At 30.4% G+C, this 26,810-nt stretch overlaps 4 protein-coding genes across 5 annotated transcripts; 1 reads left to right on the plus strand and 3 right to left on the minus strand.

The window, feature by feature from the left end:
- The first annotated feature begins 85 nt into the window (after positions 1–85).
- Positions 86–5,600, plus strand: LOC124490854 (ATP-dependent translocase ABCB1). Of its 2 annotated transcripts, none has more exons than XM_047053417.2 (9): positions 86–405; positions 465–821; positions 927–1,336; positions 1,410–1,581; positions 1,646–3,460; positions 3,524–3,828; positions 3,887–4,027; positions 4,100–4,595; positions 4,679–5,600. In XM_047053417.2, exons 2-9 carry the CDS (start codon positions 780–782, stop codon positions 5,225–5,227), a joined length of 3,930 nt encoding a protein of 1,309 aa, XP_046909373.2. In that variant the 5' UTR covers positions 86–405; positions 465–779; the 3' UTR covers positions 5,228–5,600. The 2 variants fall into 2 exon arrangements, with proteins under 2 accessions (XP_046909373.2, XP_075586767.1); XM_075730652.1 differs by having other exon boundaries at positions 117–243.
- Positions 5,601–7,895: 2,295 nt separating this feature from the next.
- On the minus strand, positions 7,896–17,453 carry LOC124500654 (protein still life, isoform SIF type 1). The gene is made up of 13 exons (XM_075730651.1): positions 16,142–17,453; positions 15,510–16,050; positions 14,877–15,433; positions 12,761–14,803; positions 12,580–12,689; positions 12,061–12,512; positions 11,868–11,980; positions 11,670–11,807; positions 10,458–11,604; positions 10,152–10,392; positions 9,911–10,083; positions 9,363–9,694; positions 7,896–9,296 (listed from the first exon to the last, which is right to left on the minus strand). The coding sequence occupies exons 1-13, from the start codon at positions 16,156–16,158 to the stop codon at positions 8,831–8,833; spliced, it is 6,330 nt and encodes a 2,109-aa protein (XP_075586766.1). The 5' UTR covers positions 16,159–17,453; the 3' UTR covers positions 7,896–8,830.
- A 2,520-nt stretch (positions 17,454–19,973) lies between these two features.
- On the minus strand, positions 19,974–22,087 carry LOC124490590 (cytochrome P450 3A56). Its single transcript, XM_047053114.2, is given in 4 exon segments — positions 19,974–20,787; positions 20,789–21,166; positions 21,168–21,553; positions 21,629–22,087. Coding segments are annotated over 4 exon segments (1,647 nt in total). The 5' UTR covers positions 22,026–22,087; the 3' UTR covers positions 19,974–20,301.
- Positions 22,088–22,598: 511 nt separating this feature from the next.
- LOC124490588 (Na(+)/citrate cotransporter) lies at positions 22,599–25,903 on the minus strand. Its single transcript, XM_047053113.2, has 6 exons — positions 24,223–25,903; positions 23,997–24,110; positions 23,843–23,923; positions 23,474–23,768; positions 23,084–23,386; positions 22,599–23,019 (listed from the first exon to the last, which is right to left on the minus strand). Exons 1-6 carry the CDS (start codon positions 25,041–25,043, stop codon positions 22,759–22,761), a joined length of 1,875 nt encoding a protein of 624 aa, XP_046909069.1. The 5' UTR covers positions 25,044–25,903; the 3' UTR covers positions 22,599–22,758.
- Between the last annotated feature and the right edge of the window lie 907 nt (positions 25,904–26,810).

Genomic DNA, 26,810 nt, shown 5'->3' on the forward strand with positions numbered 1-26,810 from the left:
ACAACAACAACAACAACAACAACAAAAAATAATAAACGGTATCTTAGTCAAGGTTGTAAATAAAATAAAATGGTTTTTTTTTCTTGGTTGGATTACATATCATCCACAGCCATACCATTGATGATTGACAATGATTGACAAACCATACAAAAAAAAAATTTAAATTCAAATCGTTAATGAATTAGCATGAAAATTGATTAACCGTAATAATAAACTCACATAATCATCATCATCATCATCATCGTAATTTTTTGTTAAAAACATTTCAAATTTTTTTTTCTGCGAATAAAACTTTTTTTTTATTTTTGCTGACAATTTAAAATGTTGATGATGGCGGTGACCATAATCATCATCATCATATGATTATGATGATTATGATTGGTTTGATGAATATCTAGAAAAATCGTAATTATGGGTTTATTTTTAATTTTATTTATATATTTTTTTTTTTATTTTTTTGGTAGAAATAAAAGCCACAATCTCAAAATGATTGTCATTCGATTTTTCGGTTTGTTGCTGTTCATATGGTAGTTTGATCTACCCATTTCATTATGATTTTAGCTCCGTATAAAACAATAAGATATTATCATCATCGTCATCATCGAAATCAGAATAATAATAATAATAGAATTTTCAATTATTTTGTTTACAATCTCACCATCATCATCATCATTATCATCATTCATATTAATATTCGATAATTAATTGAATTAATCAAAGTACAACAGAATATAATTCCATCTATATACTGTTCATCATCATTATTATAATCATCAAAGATGAAGGATTCTAATAAATCATCAGCATCTTTAGGACAAATCGTAAGCTTGGATAATAAATAAAAAAAAAAGAATTCCCAAAATTCTTGAATTGAAAAAAATAAATAAACAATTTTTTTTTCTTTTTTTTAACCAAAAAAAAAACAGTTAAAATATGTTAAATATATGGATTATTTACTCATATTAATCGGTTCATTTGGATCATTTCTATGTTCATTAACATGGCCTGGTTTAACAATTACATTCGGTAAAACGGTCGATATTTTTGTCAATTATGAATATTGGTATCATAATGATCGTGTGATGAATAAAAATGAAACATATATTGAACAACGACAACAAGAATATATGAATGAAGTATGGAAATATTCTGGTTTGACCGGTGCCGTATGTATAATGTATATTGTTGGTAATTTTATATCGATATATTCATTTCAAATACTTTCATTGCGTTTAACACGTAATGTGAAACGATTATATTTTCAATCAATTCTGAAACAAGAAATTGCATGGTTTGATTGTCAAAAATCCGGTGAATTTGCATCAACAATATCCAAGTGAGTTTTTTTGTTTTTTTTTTTTTTTTTGGAATCATTTATTTTCTATTCTATTTATTTTTGTTGAAAATAGTGATTTTAAAAAATTTGAACAAGCATTCAATGAAAATCTAGCACTTTTAATCTATCAATCATTCGCCAGTGTATGTCATTTAATATTGGGAATTTATTATGGATGGAAATTATCATTGGTCATCATGTCTGTAGCTCCAATCATGATCATTTCATCGATCACAATGACAAAGGTATTTTGATTTTGATTTTTTTTACATTCTATTTATTCATTTATATTTGATTTTGGTTGAAAAGTTTCAAACATATTTTGCACAAAAAGAGTTACAAGCACATTCTGCAGCCAGTTCAGTAGCTGAAGAAGCAATTTCAGCCATACGAACAGTGTTTGCATTCGGTGGACAGGAGAAAGAACGACAACGTTATGAATCAATGCTAAAACCGGGTATGATATTGGCTTGTAAAAGAAATTTTGTTACCGGTTTAGGTATGGCATTACATTGGACAATAATCTATATTGCACTTGGTTTGGGTATATGGTATGGTGTACGTTTAATCATTAGTGTTGATGATATTTATACGATCGGTGATGTTGTCATTGTATTCTGGGGCGTGACTGGATGTGCCTTTTCTATTGGTTATGCTGCACCATTTTATGAATCATTTCAAATTGGTAAAACATCAGCAAAAAATATATTCGATGTTATTGAACGACGATCAGAAATTGATACATCAAAAAATTTTGTTGGAAAAAAATTGCCAAAAGATTATAAAACCGATATTGAATTTCGTAACGTACATTTTAGCTATCCATTACGTCCGAGTGTGAAAATTCTTAATGGTTTAAATTTAAAAATTAATTCCGGTGAAATTGTTGCATTTGTTGGAACCTCTGGTTGTGGAAAGTCGACAACCATACAGCTTATACAACGTTTCTATGATGTTAAAGATGGTGTGGTTATGTTGGATAATCATGATATTCGCCATTTAAATGTTGGTTGGTTACGTGCACAATTAGGTGTCGTTGGACAGGAACCAGTATTGTTTGATACATCAATTGAAGAAAATATTCGTATGGGTATGCCAATCGATCAGATGGACAATGTAACCATTGAAGATATTGAACAAGCTGCAATAGCAGCTAATGCACACGAATTTATCAGTAAATTACCGGACAAATATAAAACATATGTTGGTGATCGTGGTACCCAACTATCTGGTGGTCAAAAACAACGCATCGCTATTGCACGGGCATTAATTTCTCGTCCGAAAATTCTTCTATTGGATGAAGCAACATCGGCATTGGATTTACAAAGTGAACATATTGTACAGGCTGCCCTTGATCGTGCAAGCCAGAACCGCACGACGATCATTATAGCCCATCGATTATCAACAATTATCAATGCTAATCGTATATTCTACATTGATAAAGGACAAGTTGTCGAACAAGGTACACATCAATCATTGATGGAATTGGAAGGAAAATATTATTCACTTGTACAAGCACAACAGATACAACAACAAACAATGAATGAAACGAAAAAACTTAAAACAATTGAACAATTACAAAATTCTGATATAGTAATAACGAAACGTCGATTAAGTAAACGATTTTCCAGTGAAATATCTCTTGGTAAAGGTCAATCGGTTACACCAATCGATGATGATGATGATCCAATTGTTAATCAAGAAGATTTTAAAAAATTGAAAAAATTCTCACATATGCGTCTATTACGATTGATATGGTTGGATAAAACATTTTTCACTATTGCATTCATAACGGCATTGATTTATGGTACATCAACACCGGTTTATGCATTAATATTCGGCGAATTTGTAGCGATTTTTGCCGAAAGTAAAGATGATGATTTTCTAATGACACAAACACTTTATTATACATATGCATTCATTGGCCTGGCTATCGGTATATTTATCTGTTGTACTACACAGATTACATTATTCGGTATTGTTGGCGAAAAACTTACCAATCGTCTTCGTAAGATGGCATATTCAGCCATTTTAGATCAAGAGGTTGCCTATTTTGATGAACAAAATAATAGTGCCGGTGCATTATGCGCCCGATTAGGTAATGATGCTGCCAATGTTCAAGGGGTATGTTACGGTTTGTTTTAATTGACAAAATTATTTGCTAACTGATTGAAAATATTTATTCAGGCCACCGGTTTACGTATATCAATGATGTGTCAGGCAATATCAACAGTCATATTTTCCATTGCAATGGGTTTCTATTTTAATTGGCGTCTATCATTAGTATCATTAGCATTAATGCCAATTGTTGCATTTGCATCGGTGGTTAGTTCATCAATTTATTCACAACAGGCAACAAAAGATGGTGTTACGGCAGAAAAATCCAGTAAAACAGCAATTGAAGTAATGAATTCAATACGTACGGTTGTATCACTGCATAAAGAAGATTATTTCTACGATATTTTCGATCATACATTGACCGAAAGTTATATGTAATATGAATGATTATTTCATTTTCATATGATTAATCGATTCGTTTGTTTGTTACAGAAATGCTCGAATGAAATGTCTTTACAAATCAGTTGTTATTGCATTTGCAATGGGTGCACCATTTTTTGCTTATACAGTTAATTTTGCTTACGGTGGCTATCTAATACGTGATGGTCTACTTGCATCTGGTGATTTTTTCAAGTAAGTAGCCTCTGTGCATGAGAATTTAATTTTCCTAATTTTTAAATTAATCATCAAATATCTCCATAAAAGAATTGCCGAATCCGTTATATTCGGTGCAATGGTTGTTGGACAATCGGCCGTATTATCATCAGATTTTGCTAAAGCAAAATTAGCCGCTATGAATATATTCAATTTGATCGATTCAACACCATCATTAATGGACGTGAATAATAATAATAATAATAATAACGGCATTATCAATAATAATCGAAAGAATCATAATGAAATTTATACGAACATCAATGGTGATAGTAGTGATAAAAATTTCCAGCTAATAAGAATGTCAACAAATGGATCAAAAAAACAGTTAATCAATCAAAAACTAATGGAACGATCCAAAGGAAATATTTTATTCCGTGGTGTACATTTTAGCTATCCATCTAGGCCAAATTCACAAATACTTAATGGTCTTTCATTCAAAGCTATGCAAGGACAAACAGTCGCATTGGTTGGTTCCAGTGGTTGCGGAAAGTCAACATCCATACAATTATTGGAACGTTTTTATGATTGTAATACCGGTCGTGTGGTATGTATTTTCGGTTGTTTTTGTTTTTCTCGTCTTTCGTTCGTTGAATCAAATAATGAATTTTTCTCTTCCTCAACCGATAGTTGTTAGATGATAAAAATATCAATGAAATCGATATCGATTGGTTACGATCACAGATATCATTAGTACAACAGGAACCAATCTTGTTTAGTTATTCCATTCGTGATAATATTGCCTATGGTGATAATAGCCGTTCGGTAACGGATGAAGAAATTTATCGTGTAGCCAAAATGGCCAATGTACATGATTTTATTAATCAATTACCACAAGGATATCAGACACCAGTAGGTTCAAAAGGTGGTACACAACTATCCGGTGGCCAAAAACAACGTATCGCTATTGCACGAGCATTGATTCGTGATCCACCAATATTATTATTGGATGAAGCAACATCAGCATTGGATACAGAATCCGAACAAATCGTACAACAAGCATTGGATGAGGCATCAAAAGATCGTACTTGTTTAGTTATAGCACATCGTTTAAAAACAATTGTCAATTCGGATAAAATTATTGTCATTGATCGTGGCCAAAATGTTGAAGAAGGTACACATGAAGAATTATTATCACGACAAGGACATTATTGGCGTCTATATAATCAAACACCATGAGAATTTTTCAATATTGATTGATTGATTGATTGGAAAATTTTTTTTTTTTTTTTTGGTAAATTAATAATTGAAATATGTATACAAGTAAGATTTTCTGAGATAAAATTTTCATTTTTTTTTAAATTTTAATTTTTTAAATAATAATTATAATTAATAATAATCATCATATATAATGTATGTATGTATGTATAAGAAGCGAGAGCGAATGTTTTTTGTGGATTATTATTGTTAATTTTATTTTTCATTTTCATTGTATTTTTTCTGTTGTTGTTGTTGTTGTTGTTGTTTTTGAGTTGTTGTTGTTGTTGTCGTTGTTATTGTTCATTTATGATGATGTGACAATAATGGCCAATAATGTTTCATGAGAAAGAAAGAGAGAGAGAAGGAAAAAAATTTGAAAATTTGTTTTGAACAAACAAACAAATCAACAAATCAACGAATCAATCATTATCGAATATCGAATTTTTTGTTTGTTTTTTTTTTGCATAAACAAGATAATTAATCAATGTCCATGTTGTTGTAGCCGATGATGATGATGATGATGATAACTTTGTGTTAAAATCTTTGAACATCAATGAATGAATATACAGCATTATTACACATTTAGTTGTATATATCATATACATATATAATAATTAAAACAGACAGAAATCAAAACAGATAGAAATTTTGATAATCATTAATTTTTGGAATTTTCTTTTTTTTTCAAAGTTATCAAGAAAAAAAATTTACGATTAATTATCATATTATGATAATAATATGGTGATGATGATGATGATGATTATAGATAATAGATAACTCTATTTTTACTATCTATAAATAAGCTTGTGTGTGTGTGTGTGTGTGTGCAGGGTAATATTTTTTTTTTTTTTTTTTTTGTTCATAAATATTTATAAGAATAAGAATATATGACGGCAACTATGATGATGATGATGATGAATAAAAAAAAATCAACAGGAAAAACAACATATTATTCCAAAATTCATGTTTCATACACACACACACACCCATCTACCCATAAATTCTGTATATAGAATGGATATCTTCTATATTTTTGGACAATGTTCGGATTCCATTCTATATATATATGTAATATGTAAGAATTCAAGATCGAGCACCACATCAAAAAAAAAACTAAATGAAAAATATATGTGATGATATAGTTATGGACCCGGTATAGTCAAAAACTATTGTCCACCATTCACATTTGAAATTCTCGTTTTCGATTCATTTTCACTTTTTGTTTCTTTGTTTCTTCATCGAGAAGTGGATTCTGAATGAACGGAAATTCTCCAAACAAAAATAAAAACAAAAACAAAAATAAAAAAAACAAACCAAAAAGGTAATCATCATGTATTGAAAACAGAAAATGAACAAACAAAATACAGATCAACTTCCGTGCCGGAATTTCCGGCCAATTCGTTTTTTTTTGTTCTTTTAGGCTCTGTTATTGTTTTTTGGTGGTTTACATCTAATGATAATGATGAGTAACAATAGAACAAAAGACAAAAAAACCGGAATTAAATTGGAATGGGCAATGGAATAATGAAAATAATTTCTTATATTCATATATCAATATCAAAAAAAAAATGATCATGACAAACATTCGAATTTTTTTTTCATCCCAACATGTTCATAAAGAACGTACAGTAAATGGACATTATTCTTTTTTCTTTGGAAAGTTATAAAAAAATGATGATAATGGTGATGATATTTGAACAATTTTATTTCCGAATCAAATAAAAAAAACATTCATCAATAAGCGATTATCGAGAAAAAAAAATCCAATAAAATCGTCAAATGTCATTTTGTATCCATGTTTGACCAAGGGGGATGTGTGAATGAATGGGGTGAACCAAAAAAAAAAAAAAAGAAAAAAGAAAAAATCGAAATTCAAAATTGAAAATTCAATGCGAAAAAAAAGTAAATAAATTTTTCACATTAACCAGTCTGTTTTCATCATTGTTGATGTTTATTTTTTTCGGCAAAAAAAAAGAAAAAAGTTTGATTTCAAAGTTTGTCACACAAACCAGCCGCCGGTGAGGCTCGAGTCCAAAAAAAGTCCAATCATTTTGTTGAATGAGATTAAAAGATTTCTCATTCATTCCCTGCATCTCTAATATCGAATGATGTGGAAAAACTTTTTTTTCGTCTTTCTCTCTCTCTCTCTCTCTCTCTCTCACTTACTCTCCGGAAATCATTCATTTTTGGCATTCGAATATGTGATGATACTCGATATAAGTTGAAAAGAAATTGAAAAAAAAAGTTTTTTTTTCGAAAATCGATTTCTTTTTCTGCCACATATTCTCAACTCCAATCATTTTTTGATATTGATCAGAAATAGCAAAAAAAAAAGTTGATCAGAAAAAGTTTTTCATTGTGCTTGTATGTTGTGTATTTATGTTTTTTTCGAATGAAAATGAACGAATTTTGAAAACAAAAAATTTCAAAGAAAAAAATCGAATCAATTTTTACGAATTCGAATTCTGTAATGATTGGTTGGTGGTGTTGTTTTAAATGAACATTGGTGCATTTGATCATTGAGAAGGGATGTGTTGGTGGTGTATGTATGTGCACGTGGCCATAATCAATCATTGAATCATTTTTAACACACAAACACACCCACACACCCACACACATACTTGTATACATTTGTGTTGGTGTATAATAATAATATTTTCATTTCCGGAATTTCCGTCAAATAAATTGAGCAACAACAACAACAAAAAAATAATGAAAATGAAATGTAACGATTGAATGAAATATAATGTTAAGAAAATCAATGAGTGAGAAAAAAAGTGTTCGATGAAATGAATGAATGAATGATTCTGGAACGATAATGACAAGCAAATGTATTTTTTTTGAAAATGAATCTGGGAATCAGACCAGAAAAAAGAGAAAGAATTTGTTTGGAAAAAAAAGTTGAGCATCAAGAATTGAATCAATAATGATGATGATGATGATGAAAAGATCGATATATCGATCGAACATTTTGAAGCAGTGATGACACTTTTTGGAATCATTCAAAAATACGAATCGTATGTGTTTCTGGTAAATGGAGTTATTTTGTTTGAGAAAAAAAAATATAATAATAATAATGATGATGATGATACGAAAAAAAGAAGCGAAAAAAAATCCATTTGTTATCCTTAATTGGTATAATAATAATAATAATAATTAGAGTTGATTGATGATTTCATCAATGGCCAATCGGTGATATATATAGTATAATAATAATAATAATGATAATGATGAGATAAAATAATTTGAGCAAATTTTTTTTGTTTGTTTGTTGTTGAAAATTTTCTTTTGTTTTGCAATAATCTTTTTCATTCCTTCTTCATTTATGCATTTTTTAATGTTATTGATGATGTTGTTGTTGTTGAAAAAATGTTTTTGTATAATAAAGATGAAAACTGATAAATCTTTTTCTAATTTTTTTTAAAACAGGTATATATTACTGATTAAAAAACGAGAGATGTGATGATTTAAAAACACATCGTGTAGAATTTTATCAATCCTCATCATCATCATTATCATCATCATAATGTAAATAAACACATAATTCACACACACACAGAAACACATATATTGAATTCAGAATTAATGAGATGTTGTTGAGCTTGAATCTTGTCGCATAGTTGTTGTTGTTGTTGTTAATTGTTCTTTAGGTTGTCGTTGATGATGACCTAATGCAATTTCTTTACCACATAAACCACAAGGCACTTTATGATGATGATGATGATGATGTTGGTGATGTTGGTGTTGATGATGTTGATGTTGATCATCATTTTTTTGTTGTTGTTGAACATTTGATTTCATCATCAACATTCCTTTCGATGATGATGACATTCGATTTTTTGCCGATGTTGTTGTTGTTGCTGAATCGGATGATTTATTTTTTGATTGTTGTTTATCATTATTATGACGAAATTTTCCAGTTGATCCAATCGCAGCAGCTGCTGATGATGATGATAATGATATATTAACAGTAACATTCATACGACGTACATCTTCACGGATAATTTGCCGTATAACACGAAGAAATTCATTACGTTCATCACTTGTTCTGTGGTAATCAATAAAGAATTTGAAAATAAAAAATCGATTTAAAAAAACAAACCAACAAACTTACTTATTACTTAAACGATAAATCTTTTCCGAACGTTTACCGGCATTCATTTTCAATTGTATCAATTCCCATTTATAATCCGTTTCATTTGATGATTGATCATTCTGTGGACATGCACGTACTTGTACTTCAATCACAGGTATTAATACCTGATGGCGAATTATTTCCACATCAATCGATTTGGCTGTTGGCATTCGTTTCCGTTGTCGTATTGTTTCTTTGCATAGAAATACAACACATTGACTGAAAACAAAACAAATTGAACTCCATTCAACACCTTTACGACAATTTTTGCCCAAAAATTCCATTGAATTTATCCAATCAACATTTCCATACTGGTATTATTATTGAATGCAAAAGCCAATATTTTTTTTTTTTTTGTTGGAATATTAAGCATGAAGCAGAAAATGACATTGAAATTGTTCATCATTATTATTCGGCAGCCACATGATTACATAAGCGTTTATATATAATAAGTAATAGCATCAGTAGGAATTAGAATTAAGCAAAAAATGAATTTGAAATTTTTAAAAATGAAAACTTGAACTTACATGTTTCAATGCCGGTGGTGATAGATCAACAATATGTCCATTCTGTCCTAATGTATTAATCGCTGCAGGACCATTCGTATTAGTGGCCATACGTGTATGATTACGTGCTAAATGTTCAAAAATAGCACCATATTCTTCTTGTATACGTTGCATTTCATTTATATGTTCGGCAACTATTAAATTTTCATTTTAATTAATCAATCTATTCAATTCAATTCAATTCAATCAAAAAATGGCTTACCTTTTTCCAGATCTTTAATTGCATCTTCTAATTTGGAATAATTTGCCGTCCCTTTCGAACATAATGCCTTCATTTGTCCCAATAATAGTGGATATTTTAATACACGTTGTATTGGTCGTATTAGATATGATTCTAATGATTGTGATATCTGACCATTAGATTGTTTCTGTAACCATTCGTGTACGGCCGTTTTTTCCTGTGCCATTAATTTAACTGCACGTGCATGTGAGGCACAAAATGTCTATGAATGAATAAATAAGAATTTAAATTTTTTTTCTAATAAATCAAAAGACAATTTTTACTCACTGAATAATCTCGAAAATTTTTTGAATGTTTAGCAAAACAATCGGCAATATAACCAACACCCAATTCATTGACAGTTGGTTCTTGTTGTTGATTATTACCACCAGAAGTAGTAGTGAATGTTTGACATTTTTTCAATAATAATTCACAATCACCAAGGATATGTTCACCAACTTCAGTCAATTCTGAACGGAATTCATTCTGTGCATCAATCACTTTTAAAATTGATCCGAATAATACTTTTATATCGGTTACTGTAAGAAAATTATTCTGTGATAATGGCTCAAGATATAATTCCACTAATTGTTTTAATGATTGACAGAAATTCATTTCAGTATCCAATAATTCACGTATTAATTTTTCCATATGTTTTATACTGGTACTGGCATTATTCGATGATAATTGTGATGATGCCGATGATAATGATGTAGAAATTGATGGCAATGGTGGTAGTGGCAGTTGTTGTTGCTGTTGTTGTGATTGTTGTTGACCACCAATTTCACCGGTTAAATCAACATGGCATTGATTTAATGCCGATTGTATTGCTTCACTTAATGGTGGACCAGTATCGGTAATCAATAATTGTTGACAATCTATATCGCTAACAATTTGTTCATCACTAATCATTGTTTGTTGTAATAATTGTTGTAAATGTTGATTGTCTTGTGATGGACTGGTTGTTGTTATTGCTGCTGTTGCATTAGCTAATGAAATATAGCGATCATCATCACCTTGATGATCATAACTATCGGCTGTTGCTAATAATGCACCGGTTGTTGAATCAGTTATCGATGATTGTTGCTGTTGTTGATGAATCACATTCATTGATGTTAAATTTTCGGATGTAGGTAGAAAATGATCTACTTTTGGTACAATATATTTCGATAATTGTATATCCGATAATATTAGCTGTGAAAAATCTGTACTAGGTGGTGGTGGACATACTAATGATTCGATTAGATCATCTGTTACTGATGGTGTTTTTTCATTATCAAAACTTGATCCACCACCAACACCACTACCACCACCAGGATGTGCTAATAATTGTTGTTGGGTTATTACCGGTTGTAATGTTTTACCTGCTATATCATTTGATGGCTGTACTTTTAATATGGCTTGTCCTTGTGTAGGAACATCTAAACGTGCTGATCTTTTTTTTCCAGAAAAAAATTAATTTGTAAAAAAAATTAATAATGATTAAATCATCACACTAACCTTATCATAAGACAAAGTGTAAGCTCTTCCTGTAGGATCGATTCAACAAACATCATATCCAATTCTTGTACTAATGCACCATTGATGACCATTATTTCATCATGACGACAAAGACCATGCATTGCGGCAATTGAATTTCTAAGAATCACATCAGAATTAAAAGAATTGAAAGATTCAAACTTAAAACTTTAAACTTACGGTTCAACACGCATAACGAATACACGAAGAATATTTTGATATAACTCTGATTCGACTGAAAATCCGAATAGCATTTCATTTGATTCTCGAACTAAATCAATAGTGAATAGAAGCTATATGGATTGTAAGAAAAAAAATTTTCCACATAAAATAAATATAATTGAAATAATTAACCAGAAAAAAATCCTTTTACCTTTGGCGTAATCATTAATGTATGATTAGAATAATTGGCAACAAGATCATTACGATACAATATTGTACCGGTTTCTGAGCAACGGAGAAAATATTCACGTGATTCAGGACCAGGACCAAATATATCGGATAATAATTGTTCACTAATCCATGTTTGTGGCACTTCCATAGTACGTTGTTCACCAGTCATCAATATGATTGTTAATTGTACACGTGATAATGGTGTTACATTTCCAGTTGTTGTTGTCGTTGTCGGTTGACCATCAATAATTACTGGTGTTGTACGCTGATGATTAGGTGAATAATGCATTTCACGATGCAATACTATAGCCGAATCATTTGAAGGTGGTATAACGGGTGAAATAGAACCACCACCACCACTACCACCAAAAGAATTTTGTCGATGTAATGATTTTTCTACACTGGTTTGTGAATTTTTGGCACAATTGAATGCTATTTAAATGGAAATATTTTAAATATATTAATTTTGAACGATAATGAAACGAATAAATCTGCTTACCATGAAGTGATGATACAGTAAATACACCGATACGATTCAATTGAGCTTTCGTACGTCTTGATGATTGTGATAATAATGTCTTTGGGTTTGGTCCTTCATCATTGGTTAGGCTAATTATTTGAATATGATAGAATTTCATAAATTTTTTATTTAAAATCAAACAACAAAACAATCTACTTACGCAGCAAAATATGATTTCAAACGAAATATCTCAATTCGATTACGTTCAATTTTCTCCTCCACCATAAATACATGATTAATTAGCTGTTGTTTTTGTTTCTCATCCGTACAACATGTTAATAATATTTCAGCTTCCTGTCGTTGTTGATAATCTTGTTCAACAAATTGTTCAATACGTTGATATTGTTCAACAAGATAATGTGATATTGTACAACGACCAGAATTTCGTGCAATTTGTGCAGCACAAGCTGTATGTATTACCTGTATCCATTGATCACGTTCAGGTAAAGAGGTAGCATCAAATAGATAGGCATCACCGAATGAAGTTGAAAGACAGAATACATTGTCACGACGTGGATGTTCCGGTACCGGTTGTACTAGACACTCATCAACAAATATTAAATGTTTTGGTGTTAATTCACTTGTACTTGATTGGCCACTTTTTGGCTGTTGCTGTTGTCCAGTTGATTGATGTTGTTGTTCAACATTTTGTGTTGGATTCACCATATTTGCATCACAACTATAGAATAATAATGTTGTTCCTTTTAGACAAACCCAATAACCTTTCCAGCCACGTTTACGTGCCAATTCTAGACTATGTCGTTTACGTATAAGCCATTTTTTAACGGATAAAAAACCCGATTTTCGTACCGAACCAAGACATTCAAATGAAATGGCAACAGTTGATGATGATGATGATTGTGAATGATGTCTTGATTGATGTCGAGGATTTAATTGTGTTTTAGGTGATGGTTGATGATGTGTATGTGTGGTATGATGATGATTGATTAAATAACGATCACTACCGGTAGCAGCAGCCGAACAAGCGATAATATCTTCATCATCTGAAATAGCCGTTGTTAATGATGCACGATCATCATCAGATATTTCTGATGATGTTAAATAACCGGCAGCTAAACGATCCCATGATTGATATTGTTGTTGCTGCTGTTGTTGTAATTGATGATGATGATAAGCAGATGATGCTTGTGCTAATGAGCTTGCAAATGAAGGCAAAAATGGTAATTGACCATCGATTGACATTGTATCAAATTGTGGTATTGGTGAACGAACACCAGCACCATGTAATGAACCAGGTCCACCATATAGATTTGCTGCCGATGCAATACGATGTAATGATTGTGTTGATTGTGATTGATAACGTTTCTCTTCGGCACGTATCAATGTCAATTCATGTTGTACTTCACGCATTAGATTTGCAACATCATCCATTGATTCTTTTAATAATGTTTCAAATGTTTCCAAGGCATCATTATTGGTACCACCAGTACCACCGGTTGAATCACCACCATGTAATAATCGACGACGTAATTCACGTTCATATTCTTCTAATTGAGCAGCTGAAGGCCGATGATCATTATCGATTAGATCACGATTATTAGAATTATCTCTTATTGGTATTGTTGGTGATGAATCGGTCAAATCAACACATTGCATACGTTCTAATGAGCGTCGTCGTCCTTCTAATGATCGATGAGTACGATCACGACGTGTTTCATTATTATCTATACTATTACCGATTGTACCGGAAACCAATGATTTTGGCCGTGTTGATGTACGTTTTTGTTGTTGTTGTTGTGAAATATTTGTTGGGGCTGTTCCTGTTGTTTCCACTAAATCATCTGTTGTTGTTGCTGTCGATACTAATTGCTGTGTTTGTGATGCTTGAGCTTGTGATTGTGGACGACTTGATGGTTGCTGTTGTTGCTGATCCTGGATACCTTGTTGTTGATCTTGCTGTTGTTGTTGAATTTGTTTACCGCTACTATGAACTATTGCTTTTTGATGCTGTATCTGAATATAGCCACCATTCTGTATGGAAGTTGGATAATTATCCGCTTGTTGATGACCACTACCGGTCATTTGAATACGTTGTGATTGTTGATTACTTTCCATCGGTTGTACACGACTATGACGATGTGATGATGATGCTGCTGGTCCCAATGTACGAGATAATTGTTGACTAGGTGTTGTTGAAACACGATTTCTATAATGTTCATCAATCGAACGTTGATGTGCACTACTAAATAAATAAATTTTTCAAAAAAACCAAAATTCAGAATTCAATTTCAAGAAAACAAAAAAAAAAAACATACCGATAATATTGTTGTTGACGTTCATGCTGACGACGTACTAATGAACCATCAGATCTAGATGATTGAGTTGTACCACCACTATCTTGACGAGTAAAATTTGCATAACGTATACGGCCATTTCTTTGTTTATGTAACATTTCGGCCGTTAAACAATCACATGTACATTGAGGTTGTTGTTGTTGTTGTTGACCATAAGCTTGTTGTTGCAATTGTTCAACTTGTTGTTGCTGTAATCGCCGTTTTGATGGTGAATTTGGTGTCGATATGGCAGTACGATTAGAATAATATTTTGTTGTTAAATGTGCACCAGAACCAGCTTTACTTTGACGTCCATGCGGTTGTTGTTGTTGTTGTTGTTGTGTTGATTGATGTGTAGATGATTCATCTTGATTACCACCACCAGTACCAGTAGCAGCAGCACGAAGGCTATAGGAAGATTCGGCACGTTTTGGTCCAGAACCGGTCTGTAATTGTACTGTACCAGATTGTATACATTCACGAAATGCACGTGCATCAGCTGGTGATGTAAAATTCAGACCCCATGTATCACCCGAAACCTAAAAAAATAATTGAATCAATAGATTAATGTTGTTGATGATGATGATGATGATGATAGTGGTTCCATTTACATACATTATCTTTCCAATAGATAAAACAACTGGATGCTTGTCCCAATTTATTTGATTGTAGCCAACAATCTAATACTTTTTCAACACGTGAATTAAATGCAGTGATATGATAACGACCATTTATGAATGAAACAGTAACAGGTACAAGATCATCGCTAACTTGATTCCAACGTACAGCACCGGATGATGCTGATACATGGAATACTTCAGCCCATAATCGTAATATATGATTTGAACGACCAGCATTTAATATGTTGGACATTGGTGCACCATGATGACTAGCGGTGCCAACACCACCACCGCCGCCGCCGCCACCACCACTCCCAGATACGATAGCAACACCACCACCACCACTAGATGATAAAACCTGGTGATAATGATGTGCGTATTGCTGTGAACGAGCCACGTTTGAACCGGTAATACCAATTGTTGTTGCTGATGATGATGATGTACCACCGCCGCCACCTGTACTACTTGATGTTGGATGATGATGATGATGATGTCCTGCTACAGCTGATGATGGTTTGCCATTACAATTGGCACATCTTTATTATAATACAATAATAATAATATGATGATGACCAGGAGGAAATGGAATTATAAAAAGAAAATTAAAATTATTCAAATAAAACTTACGATATCTTATTACCCATTTGGGCATACAAAGATCAACAACAATCGTGAATGGTTTATTGATTTTTGTTTTTTGTTGCTGTTATTGTGGTATAGCTAAATTTATTTATTTATCAATCAATAAACAAACATCGATCACACACACATATAAAGAGTCGAATAATTATTATTTTTTTTTTTGGACCGGTTGGTTGGTTGGAAACATATAACACATTGGCACAATAGCCGAAACAAACAAGAAAAAAATGACTCAAAATGAATGATTGAGAGAAGAAATCACTTGAAAATGATTAAGTGTAGGAGTGTAGCATTGCACTTTTGTTTTCATTAAAATTATCCATTTGATTTGAGAAAAAAAAATCAAATTGACGTCGATGCATGGTCCACTCATCGATCGATTGTTTGATCGAAGACAAACCATCATCGAAGATCCCAAAAAAAAAGGTGGTGAATAGCAAATTACACGTAATACATTAGTTAACACATATTCATAAAGAAGAAAATGATTCAAAAAAAAACTTGAACCAAAAAACACACTAAACAACAATTGATAATCACGACAGATCATTCAACTATGAGAATTTAAACAAAACAAAAAAACATTTGACATTTTGTGTGATTTGATGTATAATTTTTTTTTTTTTTGAGGGCATCAATTTCGACCTAAAAAAAGATTTTGAATTTGATTCATTCGATTCATGTACACAAACACGAGTAGAATTCAATGATGAGTGATGAAATTGGTTTTAATTTTTTTTTCATTTTATTTTGATTTTGATATTGGAAAAAAAATCGAATATTGAAGCAAAAAATGAAGAGAAGAAGACGAAAAAACAGTAAAACGGGGAAACACCAATCAATCAATCAAACATCAACATCAACAACAACAACAACAACAACAACGACAACGACGACGACGACGAAATGAGAATAGATTGATGAATTTGATGAGAAGAAAAAAAAAGCTGATGTTATTTCGTGATTCTTGTCATTAGATTATTTTTTTTTCTTCATTTACTCGTTTCGGTTATAGTGAAAAAAAAACCTAGAACCCGAACGAAAGAATCTGATTCGAATGTCCGAATTTTTTTTTCTTCTTCTTCTTTATTTAGTGATGATGGTATTTCTCTTTGGAGTGTTTTTTTTTCTATTTCACATTCTATATTTTTTCAATACAGTGGTGGTGGGTGGTGGTATAACGTTTTTTTTTTTTTTTTTTTTTTGTTGGAACGGTAGGTATGATTGTTTTTTATAGAGACAAATGTCCTAGTTGATGCTATTTCTATTATCAAAAAAAAAATGTGAGTTTGTGTTACTTCTACCACCCATCCATTTAGATGTTCCAGAATGATGATGATATGTGAAGGAGTCAAAGGATGCTCAAACAAACAAACATACACACACACACATACACATATACACAACTCTTGAAACTATTTCTGGAACCAGTAAAAAAAAAGAAAAAGAAAAACTCATTGAATTTCAAGAATGAATGTCTATGTGAATAATGGAATCTACACACACACACACAGATGATGCGGCTGTTTATGACACATAACATCCAAAAACCACCACCACCACCACCACAACTAACAACTAACAACAAACGTGGAGCTTGAAGAAGAAGAATAAGAATCTAATATAGTTCAGAGCGGCCAACAACATCAACAACAAAACAAAACAAAAAAAAAATATAAAAAAATTCAAGAATCAATGGTAATGTGTAGTAGCAAAAAAAAAAAAGAATTATATATTGAAAAAAAAACCGAATTCGAACGACGCAGCATCAGTAGTAAATATAATAGATAAATAATAATAACAGAAAGAATAACAACAACAACAACAAAAAGTAAGCATCAAACATTCAGAGTATTTATACGCACGATTATTTTATATATTAATATATCATATCATAATTTTCATTTCATCATTTGTTTATTTGCCCATTATATATTTTAGATATAGATGTGTTGATGATAAATTCTGATTTGGCATTCTGTTTTTGTTTTGTTTTGTTTTTATTTTTCTATTATCAAATCGGAACAAATATAGTGATTGAAAATCAATATAAAATTGTCCATATAATTTTTGCATTATATGATTTTATATTATATACATTATTATGGCCATTATTACTTAGGAATCATATAATCATGATGATTACACAATGATGATGATGATGATAATGGTCGTGATCATAAAAAAAAATGAGCATCAGCAATAACCCGAATACCCCCGGTTATTGGTTTTCATTCATTCATGGAATAAAATTTTTTTCCGGTTTTTTTCACACAATTGTGTGAAATAATATAAAAATTGAAACTGCCGACGTAATAATATATATATATTGGTATATAATGTATGAATGAATAGATTCTGTTCCAAGCAGATAAAGATTATGTGATTGAGAAAAGAAATGAAAAAAGGCAGTAGTAGTAGTAGTAGTAGTAGTAGTAGTAGTAAAATCAAATTCCAAGATTGAAAGAATTTCTAGTTTGTTTTTATTTCATCTTTGAAAATAAAGATTTCATTGCTAATCAAAAATAAAAAGAGGGAGATAATAGCTAGAAAAAGAAGGCAAGATTTTTTTTTTAATAATCTCAACCAACTATAGTGACTAACTGGAACTGTTTTTGGGCCAAAATCTTCGAGATTCATAAACAAAATTTCGTTTTCGGTTTCTTTTTTTTCTGGGGCTGATTTTTTTTTATCAGAAAAAAAAAGAAAAAAAAATTAAATGAATGAATCCTGATTTTGAATTACAGAAAAAAAAATCTATAGGCCAGGGACGTTTTTTTTTCTCGTAGTCAAGTTTTAACCACTACCGCCGTGTTGCGTTATTTGTTGGATACACATAACATAATACACAGACAGGTTCATGGCCCATTGAAGAGATGTTATATAATATACTTATTACGGATTCTGTGTGTGTCTGTTTGTTGACGCATGCACATTACTGAATATTCGGGTGAACGAGAATTTCATTTTTTTTTTTTTTTTTTTTTGCCGCATCATGTTAAGTTTTTATCCATACAATATATTGGATGATGTGTTTTTTTGCTTAAAAATGTGATGGTGGTGGTGGTGGTGGTAGTGGCGGTGGTTGGCTACAGTAGCAGCATTTATAGAATTGAAAATGATCAATTTTAGCAGTTTAAAATTGAGATGGTGTTCCGGCTTTTTTATTTTTATTTTTTAGCAAATAAAAAAATTTTCATCTCAAAATCTTCAAAAAAAAAAAAAAATTATTTGGTACTTTGTTCGTGTGTGCGCGGTTGTAATGATCATCATCATCATCATCATCATCATCCATTGATGATTACATTATGGTCATGAATTTTCCATTCATTCAAGTTCAAGATTCTTATAGTCTGTTCATAACAATCCTCTACATTACACACACACAGAGAATAGGCAGAATTTTTTTTTGTCGGCCAGAATTTTTAAACTTTTTTTTTACTTTTTGAAAAATTTATTGAGAAAAGAATTTTTTAGCAAACAAACAAACAAACAAACGACGACAACAACAACAACAAAATTCGGTTAAAGAATATTTGTCCGGAATTTGAACGAATCGTTGTGTGTGTGTGTGTGTGTGATAACCACGAAATTTTTTTTTCCATCAAATTTTATAATTTCAGAATATTTTTCAATCCAATTGTTGTTCTTGTTGTTGTTGTTGTTGTTGGATCATCGTCATCATCATCAATGAAATTCCATCGTGTATTCTTTTCTTTTTTTTGCTAAAATGAAATTAAATGAATCTCATTGGAGAATGGAAATTCGTTACATGAAAAAAAACAATTTGTAACAAAAAATGAAATAAAGATTGTTATTTTGTCGTCGGAATTCTAAACATGATTTTTTTTATTCATTTTGAAATATCAAATTGATGTGTGTGTGTGTAGATTTTTTTTCATTTTGTTGTTGTTGTTGTTGTCGATTTAAAACTTTAACCATTGATTAAATTTATATTTTGACATTCAATCGATTATTGAATGGGAATTTCCGTTTTTGTTTTCGCTCTTACATTCATCATTATTTTGGCTGTTTTGTTGGTATGGGCTATGTTTTCTACCTGTTGATTAATGAAACAGTTGATTTTTTGAAAGAAAAAACATGAATAAACTAAAAATGATCATTTTTTTTGAATGATAAAAAATTCAAATTTTTGTCACACGAAGTCTGATATTTTTCAATGGATGTATGATTACTGTTGGACAACAAAGTTTCAATAATCCAGTATTTGAATCTGTTTCAGGATTATTTTCATCAATCAAATCAAAACGATAATGTCGCAATAATGCTGTAATAACGGCTCTTGATTCAGATATGGCTAAATTGCCGCCGATACAATTACGTGGACCACTACCAAATGCTTGAAATGCGGTATTCTTTACTGATGTTACCACACCAGGTATAGGTAGATCTTGTCGATATGGATCAAAATGATTTGGTCGAGGCCAATATTTTTCATTATGATGTAATGACCATGTAGGCACCATAATGGTCATTTCTTTTGTGATCGTTAGATTTAAACTTTCAATAAAACATTCATCAACACCAGTTTCTAATCGTCGTGTTATGAATGAAATAACCGGTGGATATAGCCGTAATGATTCATACCAGATACGATCCAATAATTCCTTGGCGATTCTGATCAAATTGACAATAATCATCATTTTTATCATTATCAAAATTTGTCATTATTTGTTCACGTAATTTTTCTTGCCATTCTGGATATTTAGCTAAAAGATATAATGTAAATGATAATCCAGTGGCAGTGGTTTCATAACCAGCCAACAATATGACCACTGCATTACCGATTAGCTGTTGTTCATCGATATTACCCAATTCTTGTTGTTCGATCATAAAATCCAACATGTTTACTTTACGTTTTTTTCGTTCATCATCATCATCATTATGATTATTTCGATTTTGTTTATCAAAATGATTACGAATTTTTTCTTGATAATATTTAGCAATCTCTTCATGAAGATTATCCGTGATTGTTCGTAATAATTTTCCCATTACCAAACATGTAGTATAAAAATTTAAACAACCTTGAAAATATTGGAAAATATTCAATAATTCGAAGATTTGGATTCTCTGTTTTTTGCATAAAATCAACAACCATTTGACGAAATTCTGAATAATCATCATGTACATCAGTATCATTCATATTGAATGCTAAACGACATATCACATCCAATGTAATTGAATTCATATGTTGTGTAATATTCAATTGATTATCATTATCATTATCATTATTATTGATTTTCGATAATTTTTTTTCCATAGAATCTAATAACCGTTTTACAGACAAATTGATTGCCTGACGAGTTGAATCCATTGCGATTTTATGTGCCGTAAATGGTGGCGTTAGTACTCGACGTGAATGACGCCATGATTTATCTATTACGATGAATCGATTAATTTATGAAAATTAATTAAAAAATTCAAATTAAATTAAAATCAAATCAATCATGCCTTTTAGATGTAATAATGATGATTTAAATGGTTCTAATTCGATATTACTTTTTTGACGATTAGGAAATTTTGATCCTTGTTTAACGAGTAATTCCTGTACAGCATCACGATCATTAATCACTAATATTGGACAATCACAATGAAAAAAGCCAAAACATTGACCATATTGTTGACACCATTTATTCAATGTTTCATATGGATTTTGTTGATATTCTTGTAGATTACCAAACCAAAATGATGATTGTGGATATGGTATCGATTGTTTATGAAAACAATCGAATCGATTCCATTTAAAATGTAACCATTTTAATAATGAAATTAATGAATAAATTATCATTGATAATAATATCCATTGTAATAGGATTAATGTCGATATATTTATTGTTGGTATGATCATTGTTTTTTTTTCTAAAATGTTAAATTGAACCTATTTTCTATTGAACACTAATAGTACAATTACAACACTAAATAATTTACAATTTAATGGAAATTAAACCAGTTTTATTTCCATCATTTTTTATTTCACATTTGATGATAAGATATATGCTATCAACATACATACACTATTAGCAAATAATTTATCAATTTCGTTTTTGTTTTATCATCATCATCATCATCATTTTCAATCAAGTGGCTTAAACCTTGTAAACCTAGATTTCATTTTGAACATACACACACACACACACACACACACGTACACACAATCAATTTACAATCTTAATTTGTTTTTGTCAGATATTTATGACAAGATAACGAAAAATCGAAATTATCAATCCACATGCGTTGTTGTTGTTGTTGTTGTCATGGAGAATCGTTAGACATGTTGTCCATATTGTCCTTTAATGAACATCTCATATTATTATCATTCAAATTTCCGTTTCTGTAAACAACGGTAACAACAACGGACAATTTCCGAATTCAATGAGCATCATTTCTGTTGTCAATTATTTTGACCCAAAAACACAATTGATTATGTATGTACGACGTGTGTGCATATAAAAGTTTATTATGATTCAATTATCATGTTTTATTTTGTTGTCAATTTATCATGATGCGGCACGATGAATGAATGAATGAATGAATAGATGATGATCACAAAATTGAAATTAAAATTGTTCTAAAAAAACCTATTATTCTGTGGTGATGATTGTAGTAGTGGTGGTGGTACTATTATCGAATACACCCAATGGATAGATGAGATCCATATTATGATGATTGAAATTTGAATGAAAATTTTGTACAATTTCATCATTATCATCAATGTTGTTGTTGTTGATTAATGTCCATAATGGATTTGAATCATCGATGGCAAAATAAAAATTACCAAAAAGCCATGTATTGAGCAATAACATTGATATGGATATAATTTTAGCAATTAAACCGGGAATAATCTAAGGATAATCGAAAGAAAAAAATTGAAATTGAAATTTAATTAATTCAAAAATTTTCACTAACCATATCTTTGATCGACATTTTAGCATGATAAAATATCAATGTATTCGACGTAGTACCAACCGGTGATATGAATGCATATGCACATGATGCTGTTAATGGTAGAATAATTTTCAATGGATTTATTTGAAGATTTTCCGATAATTTTATTGCTACAGGTATCATTATACTGGCAGTAGCGGATGTACGCATCACTTCAATAACCATATTGGCTATGATTGATATGAATCCAATTAAAGTCGATACAGGTAGAATGGTGCCCAGCCGAGATAAATGCATACCGACCAATTTAGAAAGACCAGAAGACTTATTTTGATGATTTGTTAAAGAAATAGAAAAAAAACAGAATCGTTATATGGTACATGAATAAAAATGACATCATTATTATTATACCTCAACAGCATCGGCTAATGCAAATCCACCACCACGTATGATAAGTACACTCCATTCTAATTTTGTTTGCATTGTATGCCAATCCAATAATGCATCTTGTTGTAGATTTGGATTCCATTGTGGACGATTTGGTATTAGAAACAAAATTATTACACATAATATAGCTGCTGATGCTAATTTTGGTGTCCGTTGTACGGGAAACAATTGTGACCAACCGGGTAATAATGGTGGTTTATAGAATGTATATAATAGAATCATAAAAATGAATACAATAACAACGGCCCATTCATGAAAACTATAGTTTTAAGAAAACGAAAAAAAAAACAAAACATTATCCCAATTGTATAAAATCAATTTCATTTCAATTACGTCATTGATCCAAGACGATGATATTTTTCTGTAATATGTTTACGTAGAAATAATTGTCGTTTTCGGGATATTGATACATTTCTGTGTTGCAATAAAAAAAAAGAAAGAAAAACACCATTTGATTTTTTATTTCTTATTTCAACTACAAAAATACCTGAAATAAATTGTTGAAAATATAAACCAAACAGCCAAACATATAATGATGCTAACCGGTGTTGAAAATAATAGATAGCTTGCATAATCAACTGGATCTTGATTATGATAATGACTAAATTTAATGGTTTATTATTTTTGTTGTGAAAATGATAAAATAGAAATTTCCGTAAATTATAGAAAAATAATAAATAAATAAAGAAAATTTCCGGAAAATATGAACCTACTTTTCTAGAATATCTTTCATAATAAGATTTGGTCCATTCGATGTTAATGTGCTGACACCACCGATTGTTGCTGAATATGCAATACAAAGATAGAATAATTTACAGATTTGTTCTTTTCGGGCCATTAATTTGATTAATTCTTCTTCATCATCGGAATTGTCAATTTTATTATTATCATTATCGATTTTTACATCAATTCTATCATCATCATTATCATTATCATTATGGCAACAACAACAGACAGCGTTTCCATTGGTCTTTTGGTCATTCTGTTTTTGTTCATTACGTATTGAATCGATTGATGCAAAAATATTGCGAAATATTTCATCCATAATCGGTAACATCATTGCAACGGTTGCAGTGGATACGATCCACATAGAAAAAAACATTGTTGTCATCATAAAACCTAATAACATCCATTGAAATTGTGTCTGACAACTGGACAATACTTTTAATGCTATACGTTGATGAAAATTTGATTTTTCAATTGCTAATGCTAATGTTAAACAGCCAAGAAATAGCATATTATTTGCACGAAGATATGCACCGCATGCAATTTCTGTGGTTGCTAATCCTAACAATGGTAACATTACAATCGGTAACATTGATGTTATTGGTAATGGTATCGGATTCAATGACCATAATATGGCCATTACAATGATTAAATATAAACATTTCAATTCATCTGTTGATTGTTCATTGATAACCAATATTGGTAATAATAATAATGGTGTTAATATTAGCGATAAATTTGGCATGAATCGTATAAAATGATTTAGATGATCAAATATTATTTGGATTGATGATTTCGATGATGACATTATTCTGCTCTATGTATCTTCAAGATGTTGACATTTAAAAAATGAAACCAAAAAAAAAGAAATGGTGATTAATGATGATGTGAGAAAATTGAATAAAATTCAAAACAGACACGAAAAAAAAGATGTTGAAGAACCAACGAACAGCAACAACAAGAGAATTTATGTGACAAATGAGCCACAATGAAATGAAATGTGATTTGTGAAAAAAATTATTTATAAAGACTTTTTTGTTTTGATTCTGAATCTTTAGAAAAATGTTGAAAATGATGAATGATCCAAATGATTCGGCCGTACATATGATGATGATGACGTTGATGGAATCGTTTTTTTTTCTGGCTTTTTTGAAAACAAGAATCTGGAAAATTATGCAAATTATAAAATGAAATGGCCGATTGTCAGAACTTTAGAGTATCACAACAATAAACTCATTGGGAGAGAAAAATATTTGATAATTTCGAAATGTCGAACTCGATGATGATGATTGTGGTGAATCGATTTTGTTCTTTTTTTTCTGCTTATAATTTATTTAATCCCGAATTTTTTTTTATCACAATTTATGATTTCATTGACATTTATCATTGATTATTGACGCATGATTGAAATGATGTTGATGATGATGATGATGATGATGGAAATAAATGTAAAATTTGTCACGAATCGATTCGTTGTTGGTCATTTTTGTTATCGTTTTCGGCCGATCATATGTAGATCATCATTACGGGCGTGATTTTCTACGACATAGAATCATGTCATGGAGACGATGACATTGAAATATTGCAATAAAAATTTTCGAATAAATAAATTTGTGAAAAAAAATTGATTAAACAAATGAATGAATTTTGAACAGCAACAACAATGGCAATCAAATTCAATCGAATTTATTCATTCAATCTATTACTGATTAGCCGATTTTTTCTTTTACCAAAAAAAATACACACACACACAATATCGATTGATTGATTTTTATCATTATATATAAAGATACATTGATCCTGTATTATTCGATTTTTTTCAGTTGATTATCATATGTCTTATTTGATATATACATGTTTTATTTTCGAATATATAAAGAAATTAATCAATTTTTTTTGTTGCGTTACCATGGTCGGTAATTTGGTAACAATTTTATTTTTTTTTCTTTCTTTTAATTTTCTTTTCCATGTCAATGTGTATGTATCGATTATTTATCTGTCATTGATTGATTTCGATTTTTGTTCATCACAATATTATTTATCAATTGATGTCTATAGATCATATTAACACATATTGGTATTATTGGCAAATTTTTTCTGTTTTCTATGCATTTCGAATTGGAAATATTTTTTTTTTCTTTTTTTACATTCGATTTTTACTGTATCGTTATGATGGTATCGATTGTATCGATTGTTTTGATTCGAATTTTTTTTTTTGATTCTCGCGCTCTTACCAAAAAAAAAAATAATTTTCTTTCTGATTATTTGTTTGTTTTTTAATTCTTGAGAAAAAAATGTTTTTCAAATGAAATTGGGTTTTTTTTTCTGTGTTGAAGATTTTTTTCCATCATTCAATTCAAAAGAATTATTCAACAAAAAAATTGACAGAATGCATAAAAAAACTGATAAAAACACAAAATTGATAGCCAATCCTTTTCAAAAAAAAAAAAAAAAAAAATTTCGCATTCGTTTGTTGGTTGTTGGTACATTGAATATATATTTATCATCACCAATAATAATAATTTTTGTTTGATTTTATCCCTGTTTTTTTTCTCTGTTTAACTGGAAACCCAAA

Source organism: Dermatophagoides farinae, chromosome 4 (genome assembly GCF_024713945.1).
Source record: "Dermatophagoides farinae isolate YC_2012a chromosome 4, ASM2471394v1, whole genome shotgun sequence".
Taxonomy (NCBI): domain Eukaryota; kingdom Metazoa; phylum Arthropoda; class Arachnida; order Sarcoptiformes; family Pyroglyphidae; genus Dermatophagoides; species Dermatophagoides farinae.

Excerpts from the sequence above, each read along its gene's own strand:
- LOC124500654 (XM_075730651.1), bottom strand. Across the intron at positions 15,434-15,509 it reads TTATCTATTGGAAAGATAAT|GTTTCGGGTGATACATGGGG; the intron begins GTATGTAAATGG and ends TTATTTTTTTAG. Across the intron at positions 10,084-10,151 it reads AATTAAAGATCTGGAAAAAG|TTGCCGAACATATAAATGAA; the intron begins GTAAGCCATTTT and ends AAAATTTAATAG.
- LOC124490588 (XM_047053113.2), bottom strand. The coding sequence starts at position 25,043 with ATGTCATCATCGAAATCATCAATCCAAATAATATTTGATCATCTAAAT. Across the intron at positions 24,111-24,222 it reads ATGAAAGATATTCTAGAAAA|TCATTATCATAATCAAGATC; the intron begins GTAGGTTCATAT and ends CATTAAATTTAG. Across the intron at positions 23,769-23,842 it reads CATCGTCTTGGATCAATGAC|TTTTCATGAATGGGCCGTTG; the intron begins GTAATTGAAATG and ends TTAAAACTATAG.
- LOC124490854 (XM_047053417.2), top strand. The coding sequence starts at position 780 with ATGAAGGATTCTAATAAATCATCAGCATCTTTAGGACAAATC. Across the intron at positions 1,337-1,409 it reads TTTGCATCAACAATATCCAA|TGATTTTAAAAAATTTGAAC; the intron begins GTGAGTTTTTTT and ends TGTTGAAAATAG. Across the intron at positions 4,596-4,678 it reads ATTGTAATACCGGTCGTGTG|TTGTTAGATGATAAAAATAT; the intron begins GTATGTATTTTC and ends CTCAACCGATAG.